Genomic DNA, 17,977 nt, shown 5'->3' on the forward strand with positions numbered 1-17,977 from the left:
ACTCAGTGTACTAGAGCGTTCCCACACTGAACAAAAGACATGTGCCTATTTAAATGCTAATGAACGTTTGATCCTATCATGACAATTCCCCTGTGAGGCTGTTGAATGCTTGTCAGTAACCAGATAAACACTACTGAATAAAGGTTAATGCATTTGTACTAATATACATGTGGTGAAATAAATGTGGAGGTTGTTTTTCAGGTGACAGCAACTGGAGATTGAACAGAAGTTTTATGTAGAGCATGGAATAACCTTCATCTCTCAAACATCCAATAAACTGTTGAATTTCTGGAGAGATTTCACCAAAAACCCAAATTTGACTTGCAAGTGTAAAGTGACTGTAAGAAATGCAAAAGTACACAATACTTCAGCAACTGTAAAAGACACTGTATGATGTCCATACTTCATTAACCCTTTCATCTATTCTGCTAATAAATAAACTATTCTTGAGAATAAAATTAGCACATTTATTAGGGATTAGATGACATATATCTTCTTAGAAGACTGGAGTAATATCTGCTGAAAATGGGGCTTTACTATCAAAGGTACAATAAAAAAAAGAAAATATTTTTAAGTTGTTTACTAAATTCAAATGAACTGAAGCAACACAATTCTAAAACATTCTGTCAAGAATTAATTTCATTGTGTTCTATTTAATTACAGTTGTTAACACTTGCTCACCTGGCTTGAACTTATTAACTGATAATGATTAAAATAAATTAAATTGGACCAACACAAGAAAATGTGTTAAATTAAATATTAGTACATTTAGTTTGATGAACCAAACATCATCACCGTTTGACAGCGGCAAAACAAATGCTTGAAAAGCCTGAAGCAGTCACAACATATCCAACTGCACAGCTGCCACTGATCATCTCCATAGTAACAGTGTAAGTGTCTCCTCCACATTTTGTGTTCACAATCAAAATCCTTCTAAACTTTCGTGGGACCGCAGAGAGCACACATACATCACACAAGTGTTTAATCATCACCCTGAGTCCTGCAAATGAGACACAAAAACCCGCATTTATACAAAGATTCCCTAAAATTCACTTAAAAATCTTTAGTGTAGTAAATAAGACAAAATCAAATGAGATTAGAAATGATTAATAGGCTACAAATTTGAAAATCGCAATTTATGCTGAACACTTATATGCTGAAAGTAAATGTTAATACATGTTCTGATATAAAAAGGTCACTTATAGATATATGCAATATATATGACAAAAATGTCAATTTTCATAAATGTTAAATATTTTTTAAACACTTAAACTTGTACATAAATGCTCAAATGTATGAACTCTAATTGTATTTGTTTGTATATGTCCTGTGGTATAATGTTATAAGCGTTTATGGTGTAATTGCATATTAACTCCGATAGAGGGCCACCGTGTTTTTACGGCTGTGGTTACCGGGAGTGAGTGAGTGATATACATGCACGAGCTGGTTAGCAGCACGAGCTGTCAAGTGGTTCTGAGATAATCCTATCCGTGTGAGTAGTTTGTCAAATACACTACACGAGGAGGAACACTACATGTCCATACACCAGATTTAAATATCAGACCATGTAATAATGGCAACAGGCCTAATTATTGAATCCTCATTTGTGTTTTTAGTTTACAGATTTATTGTACATTTATTTTGACCTTAGATAATTTTCTTGCACTGTCTGAGGCAGAATATTTTCATACAAAAATAATGAAGGGTCTTTCAATACCCACAGATTTCACCTAAAAGTATGCTATTTTAGTGTAATGGCTTATTTATTTTTTGATTGCTAACTGCATATTCAGTTATTATACACTAAAGTATTTACTGTAACTGCAAAAACTGACACTTTAAATCAATATTGAAATGCACAATTTTGACAAAAATAGTTTTAAAGTGTATAAATATATATTCCGAAGCAAATCTTGTGATAAAATATCAAATTAAGTTACAGCAAGTCATCAGACTGCACAATAAGTGACTACAGTCATCTGCTGGCTGTTACTGGCATGGCATGTTGTTCAAGTCATGTTATTTATAATTTGTTCACCAGATGGCAACAATCTGTCACACATTTATGTGAAATTCTCATATTTTCTTCATGTTTCAACTTCAAGATACTAAAAGAAGGGTAAATTAATTTTATTAGATGCTATTTTGATGATGATATTAATTAAATCTAATAACATGGAACAAATAACACAACATTCAAAATTTTCATCTTCAAATCCAATTAATTTGTTATTATCATTATTATTATTATTATTATTATTATTATTATTATGTGCAGTCTGTTGTTTTGTTCTGCATATTCATTAACTATATAATCTGATGAAGCACAGACACATGAGGTAGAATCAACTTTTGATTTTATTTTCATGAATATCTGTTTTGTCATTTAGTCATAAAGTGAAAATATATCACAACATTTACTTGAAAAATTCCCAAGACACATTGTACTCTTAATAGAGCAGAATTTTAACATCGTTCAACAGTCTTCTCAAAAGACACATTTACATAATCAACACAGAAGTATTGCAGAGTTTATGATTAAACCACCATCTCTCAATATGACAATAATGATAATTAATACAAATACAATATCAATATTTGATATACATTAGTGTTTCAAGTAATGAAAAAGAAAGGTCAAAACTATAACATTGCTTTCATAAAAGCAAAATCAGAATAAAAACATTTTTTAATCAAAATGAATTAAAGGTTTAATCATTAAAATCATGTGGCCGTGATCATGATAGAAAGTCTTCATTGAAGACAGAAACAAGTACTTAAAAATACATAAAAGAATGTCCCCTATATGAGATTCTGCCAAAACCTCAAGAGACACTCTTAACAAATCAATCTCTTTCAGTCCTGAGACAGGACAATAATACAGTAAAGAAAACTGTTAAATGGATCTAATGTAAAAGTCAATGTTGTCTAATATAGACGTCCGTATATTTTCCCATCTGGACCTCTTTACATGAAGTCTTCATAGAAGATAAAATCATCAGTACTTATCAGTACAAAAATCTTTTCCATAGTGGAACTGGTTCAACACTTTTTCTCAAATCGAGACACATAATTGTTTTGTGCATTCAAACATGATCAGTTCATGTCAGGTTCTACCAAGGTCTCCAGATGATGCTCTTGTTGACATTCATCTCTTTACTGAAGGTGTTCTGGTCTGAGGAGATCAGCTGAGACAGGACACTTTCCCTCCTGTTCTGCTCACATGATGTCTGCAGGTTCTGGAAGTGTTTCAGCAGTCTTCTCTGGCTCTGTGTCTTCATCTCATCTTTGGACAGGAAGTGCACAATCTCATGGACACACCTGGAGAAGCCTTGATTGACAGCATGTGAACTGGAGTCTAGAACAGACTGCTGGTGTCTCAGGAAACTGACTGTCATCTCCAGGATATCTGCTTTCTCCAGCTTGGAATCAGACTGCTGGTTGAGGAACTCTGGAGCCAGAAGACACTTGAGCTGCTCAATGCTGCTGTTGATACGTTCTCTGCGCATCTTCTCCACTATTGGCTTTCTCCACTGAAAACAACAACAAAACACGTTGAGTAAACTTGCCTTCAAAAAGCAATACGTTTGAAGATGAGACATGAAAGCTGCTGCAGTAATGTTGCTGTAATGTGAAAGTACCTTGTTGTTGAGAGGGAGATGCTCCTTTGAGATGATTGTAGGTGTCATGTCTGTATCTCTGTGCAGAGTGAGTCTGATTTGCACTGGCCGCAGCTCCTCTATTTATACTCCCAAATCTCCATATGAATGTGTGAGGCTTGAGCTTGTTGGAGTTTCTCACAGTTTGTAGCCAATGGAAGAGCTCCAACAGACAATGAGGAATGTGTGGCGCCACATGCTCAATGATCCTCTATCAGGGGCACAAAGCCAGTGTCTCAGGGGAGCAGGTGATGGAGAGGGAATCACTGTGTGACTCTGGGAAAGTGTTGACCCTGTAGAGAGAACAGATCTGCGGCCTGATGTTCACATTAATGTCACTCAACCAGCACACGCTAGTCAACACTGTACACACGTGTGGAACGGCTGTTCATTTGAGTCTTGCATCAGTCAGACAATAAATAGTTTCAGACATTGTAGAGCATCAACAGCACTTAAAATGTGTTTTTCAAGGTGCCCCAATGAATATATTTATAGCTAAAGCTTTAGAGTTGTGTACAGTAATTCAGACACCATTGTCTCTATTGTCTCAGACTCCAGATGTGTGTTGTGTGTTTATTGTTGTTGGTCAGTGTGAGTCGAGATCTTAGATGAGGTTCCCACACTGAGTCTCTGTGTTCACATCAATGGAGCACAAAAGACATCCAGAGTCCTGAATGAAGCATTAGTGACGGCTGAAGACTCTGTCATCTATCTGACGTCACCAACCATCTGGAGGGAAACATCTGACTTGGTGCAAAAGTCATGAAGTTATTAAACACTTTTTTGGTCATTTTATTTTAGTGGAAATTGTTCTGCCTGTTATTGACCTCAACTATCGAATATGCAAAACACGACACTTTGTGATACAGTACATATTATTTAATTGACATTTTTGGCTGATAAAACATGTTTGGGAATTTACTCTCTTAAGTTCCAGATGTAAAATATTTGTTTCTGTATAATATAGATTTAAAAGTACATAATGAATGTTGACAAATACATTATATTAGATTTGAATAGTGTTTTAGTTTTAAGATTTCTGTTCCCGTTGAGGAGGCTTCTACATCAATGTTGATCGATCAACATCAGGTATATCTAAATATCTATAAGTGTGTCAACTCCCTTGTGTGTTTGTCAAATATTGAGGTTGTGTTGGGGGTTTGGGATGCTAATGACACTAGAACTGTGACTCTGTTCTCTGGAGTTTTCCCACATTCGGACAGTCACAGATATACACAACAATAGAAGTGTGTCTATTCACATGATAATGAAGATTCATTCAAGACAGATTTTCACAAGCATGATGATGAACGTTTACTTTTTAGTGTTTCAAATAATTTGTTTTTAATTCATTTCAATACATTATTTCTATATAAAATCTGAGTTACTGTTTATTTTATTATATTTTTAGTGAATTAATTTAAAATAGTATAAAGCTATAATCCAATTCATTCATGTTGACCTCTGACCCCTGGTCTTTGAGTTGAGTTTTATTGTCTCTCTCTGAGGGTCTGTGAGTGAGTTTTTCTCTGGTTCTCACACTCTGTTCATTCACTGATTTTAATTACACAACAATAGACGCGTGTCTAACTGAAACACACAGCAGACACGTGTCTCCAAATTTACACTGTCCTAAATTCATCAAACAGGATGTCATTTTGTTCCCTAAACAAGCAGAATGAAACAATTAGACACCTGATGCACCTGCAAAGAGATTTTATTGAAGTTCCTGTTTGATTCTAAGACAGAACCGAATGCCACAACAAACAGCTGCACAGTTAGCTCTAATATCCTGCTGGGCATTATTGCCTGCCCCACCTCCACCAGTGCCTTCAGCCCAACCAGGAACTACCTATCTTCAATATTTTGCCCCATTAATTCTGGAAAAACCCCTGGCGGAGTGCTCGAGGCTTGAGACTTGACCTGAGCTTGAATGCCCCCCGGACTGGATTAGTATTGATGGAATAGATAGGAGGAAATGGGGAGGCGTTGGGATGCCAGAAACACTCAATGCTACACAGAAGCAGCTGTTTAGATACTCTTGCTCTGGCTGTGTGATTGGTCGGATTAAATGAACTTGCTTCTCCTGAACTTTGTTAATAAAACACCATTTCAGTAGTTCGCAAGTTAATGTAATCCTGCTGTAAAGACCAACAGAGTAGTTAAGTACCATTTTGATTATAGTTACGCTATAAGGTTTCATTATTACGGTATCGAGCTTCACTTGGTAACCATAGAAACCGGAAGTATGGTAACGGAAATCAGTTTAACGAACGACTAAGAAGACGTAAGAAAGGTCTGAAAAGGTTCACGGAAAAAACAGTTAAAACTACAAGGTTTAGCTTCGGTCAATTGGGGGAACAAGGTTTGTAAAGTTAACGAAGCTTATATTTGAGCTACTTGAAATGTTTATCACAAAATGTATAATTTGGTAATACTAACGGATTGAAACTAATGTAATGAGCTGTGTAACGGTCGAAATGTGATGGTAATGCATGGTTTATTTGTTTTTACCCAGCTCTTACGTTGGTTAATGACACAGACGGCAATAAAAATCATTTAGCCATCAGTTCTGGCCTTCTCAATATTGACTGGATGCTACACCTGCAGTGAGGATAGTGTAAACATATGTGGCTTGCTGTCCCTGATGGAGGGCTCGAGGCTCCAAACTTGACCTGAGCTTGAATGCCCCCCAAAAAACCCAAGGAAGGGGGGGCTTGCCTGGCATTGTGTGCAAGATGGGCAGAAGTGCCAAGGAAGGTAAAACAAACGGAGCTGCTTGTGGGGGCATCATTATACTAGGGACCACTTGGGGGACAGGAAACCAGAAGGTGTATGATAGGGAGGAATTGGGGAGTGAAATTTAGGCAGAATCACTGAAAGGCAGTGGCGGTATCGGCCACATAGAAATGAGCTTGCAGAGAGCTATTGTGCACAGGAGGGATTTATACGCCCGAACAAGGGGGGCACCTATGAGAAACGGCAGGGTCAACGCCTGCAAACACACTTGTTGAGAGAGACGTGGTAAGCGTGACATCTGCGGATGCGTTAAGCTTAATTGTAGGCTAATTTAAGTGACAGGAACGTATGCTAAATTAAGTGACAGGAACGTATGTGAAGCAATGTCGGGATGCAGGCATGTGTAACTGGAGCCAGCTGATAGATAGCTGTACAATGTGTATAAACCTCAGTGTCCTGACCTCAAGAGGTAAACTAGCGACTGATGCTAGCGGCCGTAGCCTTTAGCCTCCTTGTTAGCGCACCTGCCTCCCATGCTGGAGACGCCGGTTTGAGTCCTGTACGGAGCAGGTAGAAGAGGAGCATCACACTTGCATGTGCATTTGTGATATGAACGGGCGGATCTTCAGTCATCCTCTGTATCGAAATTAGTATCGAGAATCATGAAATGCTAGTGGGATTGGTACAGGCTACTGAAATGTAGGTTTTATGAAAACTCAACAATAGACATGATGTGTCTCTCACAAGCTTTAAAGTTCAGTAACACCTGTTTATATAAGCACCATTTTCTAATTCAAAACTACATTAAAAATTAATCTTCAAATCCCATTAATTTCCTTTCAAATCAAATGTATTAACAAAAATGTATATTGTTTTCACATGTGATGTTCAATATTTAAGTTATTATAAGAATGTATATTATTATTATTATGTGCAGTCTGTTGTTTTGTTCTGCATATTCATTAACTATATAATCTGATGAAGCACAGAGACATGAGGTAGAATCAACGTTTGATTTTATTTTCATGAATATCTGTTTTGTCATTTAGTCATAAAGTGAAAATATATCACAACATTTACTTGAAAAATTCCCAAGACACATTGTACTCTTAATAGAGCAGAGTTTTAACATCGTTCAACAGTCTTCTCAAAAGACACATTTACATAATCAACACAGAAGTATTGCAGAGTTTATGATTAAACCACCATCTCTCAATATGACAATAACGATAATTAATACAAATACAATATCAATATTTGATACAATAGTGTTTCAAGTAATGAAAAAGAAAGGTCAAAACTATAACATTGCTTTCATAAAAGCAAAATCAGAATAAAAACATTTTTTAATCAAAATGAATTAAAGGTTTAATCATTAAAATCATGTGGCCGTGATCATGATAGAAAGTCTTCATTGAAGACAGAAACAAGTACTTAAAAATACATAAAAGAATGTCCCCTATATGAGATTCTGCCAAAACCTCAAGAGACACTCTTAACAAATCAATCTCTTTCAGTCCTGAGACAGGACAATAATACAGTAAAGAAAACTGTTAAATGGATCTAATGTAAGAGTCAATGTTGTCTAATATAGACGTCCGTATATTTTCCCATCTGGACCTCTTTACATGAAGTCTTCATAGAAGATAAAATCATCAGTACTTATCAGTACAAAAATCTTTTCCATAGTGGAACTGGTTCAACACTTTTTCTCAAATCGAGACACATAATTGTTTTGTGCATTCAAACATGATCAGTTCATGTCAGGTTCTGCCAAGGTCTCCAGATGATGCTCTTGTTGACATTCATCTCTTTACTGAAGGTGTTCTGGTCTGAGGAGATCAGCTGAGACAGGACACTTTCCCTCCTGTTCTGCTCACATGATGTCTGCAGGTTCTGGAAGTGTTTCAGCAGTCTTCTCTGACTCTGTGTCTTCATCTCATCTTTGGACAGGAAGTGCACGATCTCATGGACACACCTGGAGAAGCCTTGATTGACAGCATGTGAACTGGAGTCTAGAACAGACTGCTGGTGTCTCAGGAAACTGACTGTCATCTCCAGGATATCTGCTTTCTCCAGCTTGGAATCAGACTGCTGGTTGAGGAACTCTGGAGCCAGAAGACACTTGAGCTGCTCAATGCTGCTGTTGATACGTTCTCTAGCATCTTCTCCACTATTGGCTTTCTCCACTGAAAACAACAACAAAACACGTTGAGTAAACTTGCCTTCAAAAAGCAATACGTTTGAAGATGAGACATGAAAGCTGCTGCAGTAATGTTGCTGTAATGTGAAAGTACCTTGTTGTTGAGAGGGAGATGCTCCTTTGAGATGATTGTAGGTGTCATGTCTGTATCTCTGTGCAGAGTGAGTCTGATTTGCACTGGCCACAGCTCCTCTATTTATACTCCCAAATCTCCATATGAATGTGTGAGGCTTGAGCTTGTAGGAGTTTCTCACAGTTTGTAGCCAATGGAAGAGCTCCAACAGACAATGAGGAATGTGTGGCCGCCACATGCTCAATGATCCTCTATCAGGGGCACAAAGCCAGTGTCTCAGGGGAGCAGGTGATGGAGAGGGAATCACTGTGTGACTCTGGGAAAGTGTTGACCCTGTAGAGAGAACAGATCTGCGGCCTGATGTTCACATTAATGTCACTCAACCAGCACACGCTAGTCAACACTGTACACACGTGTGGAACGGCTGTTCATTTGAGTCTTGCATCAGTCAGACAATAAATAGTTTCAGACATTGTAGAGCATCAACAGCACTTAAAATGTGTTTTTCAAGGTGCCCCAATGAATATATTTATAGCTAAAGCTTTAGAGTTGTGTACAGTAATTCAGACACCATTGTCTCTATTGTCTCAGACTCCAGATGTGTGTTGTGTGTTTATTGTTGTTGGTCAGTGTGAGTCGAGATCTTAGATGAGGTTCCCACACTGAGTCTCTGTGTTCACATCAATGGAGCACAAAAGACATCCAGAGTCCTGAATGAAGCATTAGTGACGGCTGAAGACTCTGTCATCTATCTGACGTCACCAACCATCTGGAGGGAAATATCCTGACAAGAAAAAATTTATTTAGTCACATTATCCATGTAAGACTGGATGATCTGATGGAAAATTCAAAAAATTTCTGCAAATTTATTTGACCTTTTAGGAGATATTTTTAATAACATTGCATAGAAAATGTAAGATAGAATCAACATTATTCATCCTATTTAATATATCAGTTAAGGCACCTTCATAGCCACAATATATTTACATGTTTTATAGTTAAAAAGGTAAACAAGTAGCCTATCACATATCATGATTAAACATCTGTACTGAGAAAGTGTGTCTTTTCCCACATGACTCTTTATAAGTGTGTCAACTCCCTTGTGTGTTTGTCAAATATTGAGGTTGTGTTGGGGGTTTGGGATGCTAATGACACTAGAACTGTGACTCTGTTCTCTGGAGTTTTCCCACATTCGGACAGTCACAGATATACACAACAATAGAAGTGTGTCTATTCACATGATAATGAAGATTCATTCAAGACAGATTCTCACAAGCATGATGATGATGAACGTTTAGTGTTTCAATTAATTAGTTTTTTTATTTATTTGAATACAATAATTCTATATAAAATCTGAGTTACTGTTTATTTTATTATATTTTTAGTGAATGAATTTGAAATAGTATAAAGCTATAATCCAATTCATTCATGTTGACCTCTGACCCCTGGTCTTTGAGTTGAGTTTTATTGTCTCTGAGGGTCTGTGAGTGAGTTTTTCTCTGGTTCTCACACTCTGTTCATTCACTGATTTTAATTACACAACAATAGACGCGTGTCTCTCACCAGCGCTTTAAGTTTAGTTCACCTGTTTAGAGAAGGACCGTGTTCTTTGAATGACTTAGAATCAAATGTATTAACATTCTGAGCACCTGTGAAAAGGATGCGAGATATCAGGGATTTTGATTCCCCTTATAAAAATGTCCTGTGGTATGGTTGTGGTATTTCTATGTTTCCACACAACATCAGAACACGGCGGATTGTGACAGGATTACCACAGCACTTTCTGCTGTTCAGTATCACATGAATTTATCAACTTCACAGCCAATCAGCTCACAGTATGACACTACGGAGGTTACTATAGCAATCTTTCTGTTGAGCAGCTTTAGACAGTGTGTAGACAAGCAAGTCCTGCCATATTTATTACTTTATTATAGCTTCATATAGAATATCACATAAAACTACTAAAAAGTTCATGTTTTGTTTAAGAAACGTTCGTAAGACTATGTTAAAAAAAAACATCTTGCCGAGTTGAGTCTTTTGAATCTGTTTACCAAACAGATTCATTCAGATATGTTCAGAAACCATTTCTGTTGTTCACCTTTATGCCAGTAGACTGCGACAAATATGTGTAATATTTTATGATTTATTAAATCATTGATTCAACTGTGTTGTTAAAATAACACTTGTTTTGGTCGTGAACGAGAATGATTTGTTCACTTGAATGATTTGTTTAAAAACACTGATTTGTTCATGAATTAAAACACTAGTGTTTGTACTCAAGTGAAGTGATATTGATTTTACCAAACGATGGAAGTACGACGAACAGTTCATCAAATATAGATTCATGTGCATCATGTTAAATGGGTACTCTTAAAAAAGTTTTACTCCTAAAGAAATGAATATTCATTTTGAAACATATGTATAAAATCATAAGCACTCACATGTAATGAAAACTCCAGTCATATCAGTAACATTATAAAAGCTGTTTTATTCTACAGGAGAGGGTCCACCCTTGGGGCGGCCATATTGAGATCACATGACCAGCCGAATACTACTCGATTAATCTCAGTAACATCCCTTTTATTGGACACGTTATTTTCTTGGATTAAATGAATCATGGCTGAATATGAGTAGTGAATTTCTACAATGACATCTGTTAATTGGATTCATGTTGCTGTAGGTGTCACTGCAAGTCCAAATGACACAAGCAAAAAAGTTACTACTGAGTGCCCCTTTAAATAATGAACAACATCCACAGTGTGTTTTGTGCTCTGATCTGATCACAAATGACAGTTTTAAACCTGTTAAACTAATAACACACTTATAAACCAGACTAGTCAAACTAAACTAAACTCGCATCAAAAATAATTAGATTTATGGACAGTGGAGGATGATTTATGACTATCTGCGTCTCGTATTGAACCACAGACTGACATGCTGTGCTCTCAGGAACAGTCTCAACTATGTTAGTGAATGTTGATATTTTCTACCGGTATGCGAACAGCATGCACACATTAAGTAATATTATTTTAATAGTTAAGGGTGTTGCTACTGTAGCATGCATTTCTTTCTCAGTGGATTTTGGGTTGAGATGGGGGTGAAAATGATGGTGGTTTCACATATTCAAAGTTGACTTACACCCATTGCAAACAATCCTTAATGTATTAAATGAATGTTTTACTATTTTTAGGCTTGTTATTATTTTTAATTTATGTCTTTTGTTTTGGGGAATTTGCAGAATGAAAAAGCACAGAGACATTTATTAAGGTCAACTGATTTTATTATCATGAATATTTGTTTTGTTGATGAGGAAATTACCTCATTTAGACATTAAGTGATAATATATCACAACATTTACTCAGAGAATTCAATTCCCCAAGACTCATGTTACTCTTAACAGAGTTTTCAGTCTTTCAAAAGACACAATCTCATTCAACACACAGTAGCAGTGTTCATGATTACACAAACATTTCTCAATATGAAAATAATGTTAATTAAGACTTTGTTACAATAGTAACATTGGAGACTGTCACCTTAATTACAATTTCAAACATGAAATATCACAAAAACAAACAACAACAAAAACAAAAATTTTCCATTTACATTTTCCCTCAAAGAAAAATTGTTTAAAATAGATTTAAAAGCAAATTCAGATTAAATGTCAATCAAAGCAAATGAAAGATTTAATCATTAATATAATGTGTCCGTGACATTCTTAGAAAGTCTTCAAAGAAGACAGAAACATTTATGTAACAATAAATAAAATAATTTTCCCCAAAAAGGAAAAAAAGACTTTGTTTCTATTTGTGGTCAAATCTCAAAGTTATTGACATAAAGATCCCCTATATGAAATTCTGCCAAAACCTCAAGAGACACTCTTAACAAATCAATCTCTTTCAGTCCTGAGACAGGACAATAATACAGTAAAGAAAACTGTTAAATGGATCTAATGTAAAAGTCAATGTTGTCTAATATAGACGTCCGTATATTTTCCCATCTGGACCTCTTTACATGAAGTCTTCATAGAAGATAAAATCATCAGAGTACTTATCAGTACAAAAATCTTTTCCATAGTGGAACTGGTTCAACACTTTTTCTCAAATCGAGACACATAATTGTTTTGTGCATTCAAACATGATCAGTTCATGTCAGGTTCTGCCAAGGTCTCCAGATGATGCTCTTGTTGACATTCATCTCTTTACTGAAGGTGTTCTGGTCTGAGGAGATCAGCTGAGACAGGACACTTTCCCTCCTGTTCTGCTCACATGATGTCTGCAGGTTCTGGAAGTGTTTCAGCAGTCTTCTCTGACTCTGTGTCTTCATCTCATCTTTGGACAGGAAGTGCACGATCTCATGGACACACCTGGAGAAGCCTTGATTGACAGCATGTGAACTGGAGTCTAGAACAGACTGCTGGTGTCTCAGGAAACTGACTGTCATCTCCAGGATATCTGCTTTCTCCAGCTTGGAATCAGACTGCTGGTTGAGGAACTCTGGAGCCAGAAGACACTTGAGCTGCTCAATGCTGCTGTTGATACGTTCTCTGCGCATCTTCTCCACTATTGGCTTTCTCCACTGAAAACAACAACAAAACACGTTGAGTAAACTTGCCTTCAAAAAGCAATACGTTTGAAGATGAGACATGAAAGCTGCTGCAGTAATGTTGCTGTAATGTGAATGTACCTTGTTGTTGAGAGGGAGATGCTCCTTTGAGATGATTGTAGGTGTCATGTCTGTATCTCTGTGCAGTGTGAGTCTGATTTGCACTGGCCGCAGCTCCTCTATTTATACTCCCAAATCTCCATATGAATGTGTGAGGCTTGAGCTTGTTGGAGTTTCTCACAGTTTGTAGCCAATGGAAGAGCTCCAACAGACAATGAGGAATGTGTGGCCGCCACATGCTCAATGATCCTCTATCAGGGGCACAAACACACACAGCTGCTGGAATCACAGAGACACACGCTTTCACACACTTGTGTATTCATCACATTAAATCACTCACACAATAGAAGCGTGTCGGTTCTCACAGGATTAAATCATACTGTACGTGCTGAGTGTGTTTACTCACAAGAGTAGGTGAAACTCTTTGTTAAGGCTGGACTGATTCTTTTTTTCTCTAAAATTTGATAAATATTTTTTCTTGATTTAAGGATGCAAATGTTTATAATTAATAGATGCAACATATATTAATCATTTTTAACTGAAGTATGTTTAAATCAAGTTGGACCAAAATCATTTCTAAAGAAAAACTATTTTTAAATGTAAAAACTCTTGTGGAATTAATTTAATTTATCCAGGTAATTATCATGTGAATAGACACACTTCTATTGTTGTGTATATCTGTGACTGTCCGAATGTGGGAAAACTCCAGAGAACAGAGTCACAGTTCTAGTGTCATTAGCATCCCAAACCCCCAACACAACCTCAATATTTGACAAACACACAAGGGAGTTGACACACTTATAAAGAGTCATGTGGGAAAAGACACACTTTCTCAGTACAGATGTTTAATCATGATATGTGATAGGCTACTTGTTTACCTTTTTAACTATAAAACATGTAAATATATTGTGGCTATGAAGGTGCCTTAACTGATATATTAAAGAGGATGAATAATGTTGATTCTATCTTACATTTTCTATGCAATGTTATTAAAAATATCTCCTAAAAGGTCAAATAAATTTGCAGAAATGTTTTGAATATTCCATCAGATCATCCAATGGCCTTACATGGATAATGTGACTAAATACATTTTTTCTTGTCAGGATATTTCCCTCCAGATGGTTGGTGACGTAAGATAGATGACAGAGTCTTCAGCCGTCACTAATGCTTCATTCAGGACTCTGGATGTCTTTTGTGCTCCATTGATGTGAACACAGAGACTCAGTGTGGGAACCTCATCTAAGATCTCGACTCACACTGACCAACAACAATAAACACACAACACACATCTGGAGTCTGAGACAATAGAGACAATGGTATCTGAATTACTGTACACAACTCTAAAGCTTTAGCTATAAATATATTCATTGGGGCACCTTGAAAAACACATTTTAAGTGCTGTTGATGCTCTACAATGTCTGAAACTATTTATTGTCTGACTGATGCAAGACTCAAATGAACAGCCGTTCAACACGTGTGTACAGTGTTGACTAGCGTGTGCTGGTTGAGTGACATTAATGTGAACATCAGGCCGCAGATCTGTTCTCTCTACAGGGTCAACACTTTCCCAGAGTCACACAGTGATTCCCTCTCCATCACCTGCTCCCCTGAGACACTGGCTTTGTGCCCCTGATAGAGGATCATTGAGCATGTGGCGGCCACACATTCCTCATTGTCTGTTGGAGCTCTTCCATTGGCTACAAACTGTGAGAAACTCCAACAAGCTCAAGCCTCACACATTCATATGGAGATTTGGGAGTATAAATAGAGGAGCTGTGGCCAGTGCAAATCAGACTCACTCTGCACAGAGATACAGACATGACACCTACAATCATCTCAAAGGAGCATCTCCCTCTCAACAACAAGGTACTTTCACATTACAGCAACATTACTGCAGCAGCTTTCATGTCTCATCTTCAAACGTATTGCTTTTTGAAGGCAAGTTTACTCAACGTGTTTTGTTGTTGTTTTCAGTGGAGAAAGCCAATAGTGGAGAAGATGCGCAGAGAACGTATCAACAGCAGCATTGAGCAGCTCAAGTGTCTTCTGGCTCCAGAGTTCCTCAACCAGCAGTCTGATTCCAAGCTGGAGAAAGCAGATATCCTGGAGATGACAGTCAGTTTCCTGAGACACCAGCAGTCTGTTCTAGACTCCAGTTCACATGCTGTCAATCAAGGCTTCTCCAGGTGTGTCCATGAGATTGTGCACTTCCTGTCCAAAGATGAGATGAAGACACAGAGCCAGAGAAGACTGCTGAAACACTTCCAGAACCTGCAGACATCATGTGAGCAGAACAGGAGGGAAAGTGTCCTGTCTCAGCTGATCTCCTCAGACCAGAACACCTTCAGTAAAGAGATGAATGTCAACAAGAGCATCATCTGGAGACCTTGGTAGAACCTGACATGAACTGATCATGTTTGAATGCACAAAACAATTATGTGTCTCGATTTGAGAAAAGGTGTTGAACCAGTTCCACTATGGAAAAGATTTTTGTACTGATAAGTACTCTGATGATTTTATCTTCTATGAAGACTTCATGTAAAGAGGTCCAGATGGGAAAATATACTGACGTCTATATTAGACAACATTGACTCTTTAAAAGATGCTTGATTTTCCAATGTTTATAACATACAGAAGTTTTCTTCTCAAAGTTGATACAGAGGAAATTTGCACAGAAAGTTTTAATATTAAACATTTCTTGATATGAATTTTGCTCTATTATAAATTCTGTGCTGTTTATATCAAATGGCTCAAATTGGGCTCAATTTCTACTATTTCTGTGATTATCAGCCTATAGAAACTTTGCATTTCATATCTTTTTCTTAACTGTATAAAGTTGTCATCATTATGTCTTCTGTGAAGTTTTATATTGTCATGAAAATCTTTGTTTGTGAATTTGTCAAACTGATATGTGTGATTTAAATTGATCATGTGATCATTTGTTTCCTTCCATGAAGGCGATTTTTAAGTTTTAAAAGTCTAAACCAGTTCAGTGAATGTATTTCTGCTGTGAAATAAAACAATCAAATGAACATCTTTTCATATGTTTTTTGTGTTTCTCTCTCTATTTTAGTAGCCGACACTCAGTTATTATTTCATTATATAATTTTCCCATTATACAGGATTCATAGATTTTGAAGTGTGCTAGAACTCATTAAAGACTGTTTTATTAATATAATCTCACATATTGTATTTGCATATAGTGTAAACCTTAACCTCAGGCAGTTTCGATAAGCAAACCTTTCTCAAGAAAATTGGAAGTTAGTTTTCTTTATATTTAGCTGGTTATTCAAGTCAATGAGCATGTGATTGGTAGCTACACAAAATGAACTGTAAAAAAACTGAATTTAAATAAGGATTCATATATAATACAGTATGAATCATTGAGGAGAACAAACAGTAAAATGCCACAAACTTTCAAATGTTTGAATGTAATGCTGCTGCATGAAAAGGTGAAATATAGGTCATTCAGAAGATCTTGAATTAAAAAAGATGAACTCAAATATTCAGTGTATTTATCCTGAAAATATAATTAGGTTGTAAACAACAATTCTATTCTAATCCAGTCTGATCTCAATGTGAATTTGGTGACAGCATGATGATGAAATTCAAGCAAAGACCCCAAGTGGCCACAGCGGGAAGTGTTTTGAACGTGTGAGCACGTGTGACCTCCAGTTTCCTGGTAAAATGTTCACAGATCGCGCCAAAATCGAGTTGTTCACCCAAAAATGATTTTATTATTATTATTTGTATATATTTTTTCATTATTATACCAACCATTAACAGATCACAATATATAATAATAATAATACATCATAAATTATGGATAAGAATTACATTTATTTATGAAAGCCTTAAGAATATTACAGGTAAATATTAAATATTTAGATGCTTTGGTATTAAGAGGTCTAGACATTTTCTCTAAGGAGGCAAAAAGGCACTTCAGCAGAAAATATTATTTAATTAGGATATGTGTAACTCTGTCTTTGTGAATATGAAATTTACCCAGAAGACAAAGCGATATTGAAGTGTAATCAAAATTAAAATAGTTTGAATGAATATCTGAAAGAACTATCATAGTATCTGTAATCTGCACCAATTTGTTAAAACATAAAAACAATAAAACAGCAAGCTCAACTTTAGATTAAAAAAGAGCACAAAGGAGATTTTTCTTCTTCAAAGAATCGGTTTAAGAGTTTGTTGCACCTTCTGGACAAGGAGGAGAAATTATAGTATAAAAGGTCTTGAATATTGAAATATGTCAATGTCAACTGGAACATTCGATATAAACATGTTGACTCCATGCGATCATTTTGCCTCAACAGCGCTGAAATGTGTTTATATTTTGAACACTTTTCAGAATTTTTAACATTAGATTTGTATCTTTTATCTAATTTGAGTTTGTGACTTTCCTTAGAAATTCAAAGCTGAATGTATGTATCGGTTGTGAATATGAGTGTGGCGGTAAATCCTAATAATATATAGCATTACAGATAAGAGACGGAATAAACAAATGTCGTTTATGTGTTTATTTTCTTCATTTTGGACAGCATTGTCAATTTGTATGTTTTAATATAATGTACATATCATTACAGAATTAACAGATATGAACTACAATATTTGTACAACATTTACTCCCAT

The 17,977-nt window shown here is 36.2% G+C and overlaps 3 protein-coding genes and 1 pseudogene across 4 annotated transcripts; 1 reads left to right on the forward strand and 3 right to left on the reverse strand.

Annotated features, from left to right (window-relative positions):
* Positions 1 to 2,437: 2,437 nt before the first annotated feature.
* On the reverse strand, positions 2,438 to 3,696 carry LOC127626011 (transcription factor HES-5-like). The gene is made up of 2 exons (XM_052101512.1): positions 3,642 to 3,696; positions 2,438 to 3,533 (listed from the first exon to the last, which is right to left on the reverse strand). The coding sequence occupies exons 1-2, from the start codon at positions 3,687 to 3,689 to the stop codon at positions 3,114 to 3,116; spliced, it is 468 nt and encodes a 155-aa protein (XP_051957472.1). The 5' UTR covers positions 3,690 to 3,696; the 3' UTR covers positions 2,438 to 3,113.
* A 4,003-nt stretch (positions 3,697 to 7,699) lies between these two features.
* Positions 7,700 to 13,412, reverse strand: LOC127626007 (transcription factor HES-5-like). 2 transcript variants are annotated; one of them, XR_007968393.1, is made up of 3 exons: positions 13,358 to 13,412; positions 12,539 to 13,249; positions 7,700 to 7,879 (listed from the first exon to the last, which is right to left on the reverse strand). XR_007968393.1 is itself a non-coding variant. In XM_052101508.1 (2 exons), exons 1-2 carry the CDS (start codon positions 13,403 to 13,405, stop codon positions 12,818 to 12,820), a joined length of 480 nt encoding a protein of 159 aa, XP_051957468.1. In that variant the 5' UTR covers positions 13,406 to 13,412; the 3' UTR covers positions 12,490 to 12,817. The 2 variants fall into 2 exon arrangements, 1 of the variants encoding a protein (XP_051957468.1); XM_052101508.1 differs by lacking the exon at positions 7,700 to 7,879 and having other exon boundaries at positions 12,490 to 13,249.
* Positions 7,973 to 8,743, reverse strand: LOC127625989 (transcription factor HES-5-like; annotated as a pseudogene).
* Positions 13,413 to 15,134: 1,722 nt separating the features above from the next.
* LOC127626009 (transcription factor HES-5-like) lies at positions 15,135 to 15,799 on the forward strand. Its single transcript, XM_052101510.1, has 2 exons — positions 15,135 to 15,202; positions 15,311 to 15,799. Exons 1-2 carry the CDS (start codon positions 15,155 to 15,157, stop codon positions 15,728 to 15,730), a joined length of 468 nt encoding a protein of 155 aa, XP_051957470.1. The 5' UTR covers positions 15,135 to 15,154; the 3' UTR covers positions 15,731 to 15,799.
* Positions 15,800 to 17,977: the final 2,178 nt, after the last annotated feature.

Source organism: Xyrauchen texanus, chromosome 32 (genome assembly GCF_025860055.1).
Source record: "Xyrauchen texanus isolate HMW12.3.18 chromosome 32, RBS_HiC_50CHRs, whole genome shotgun sequence".
Classification (NCBI taxonomy): Eukaryota; Metazoa; Chordata; class Actinopteri; order Cypriniformes; family Catostomidae; genus Xyrauchen; species Xyrauchen texanus.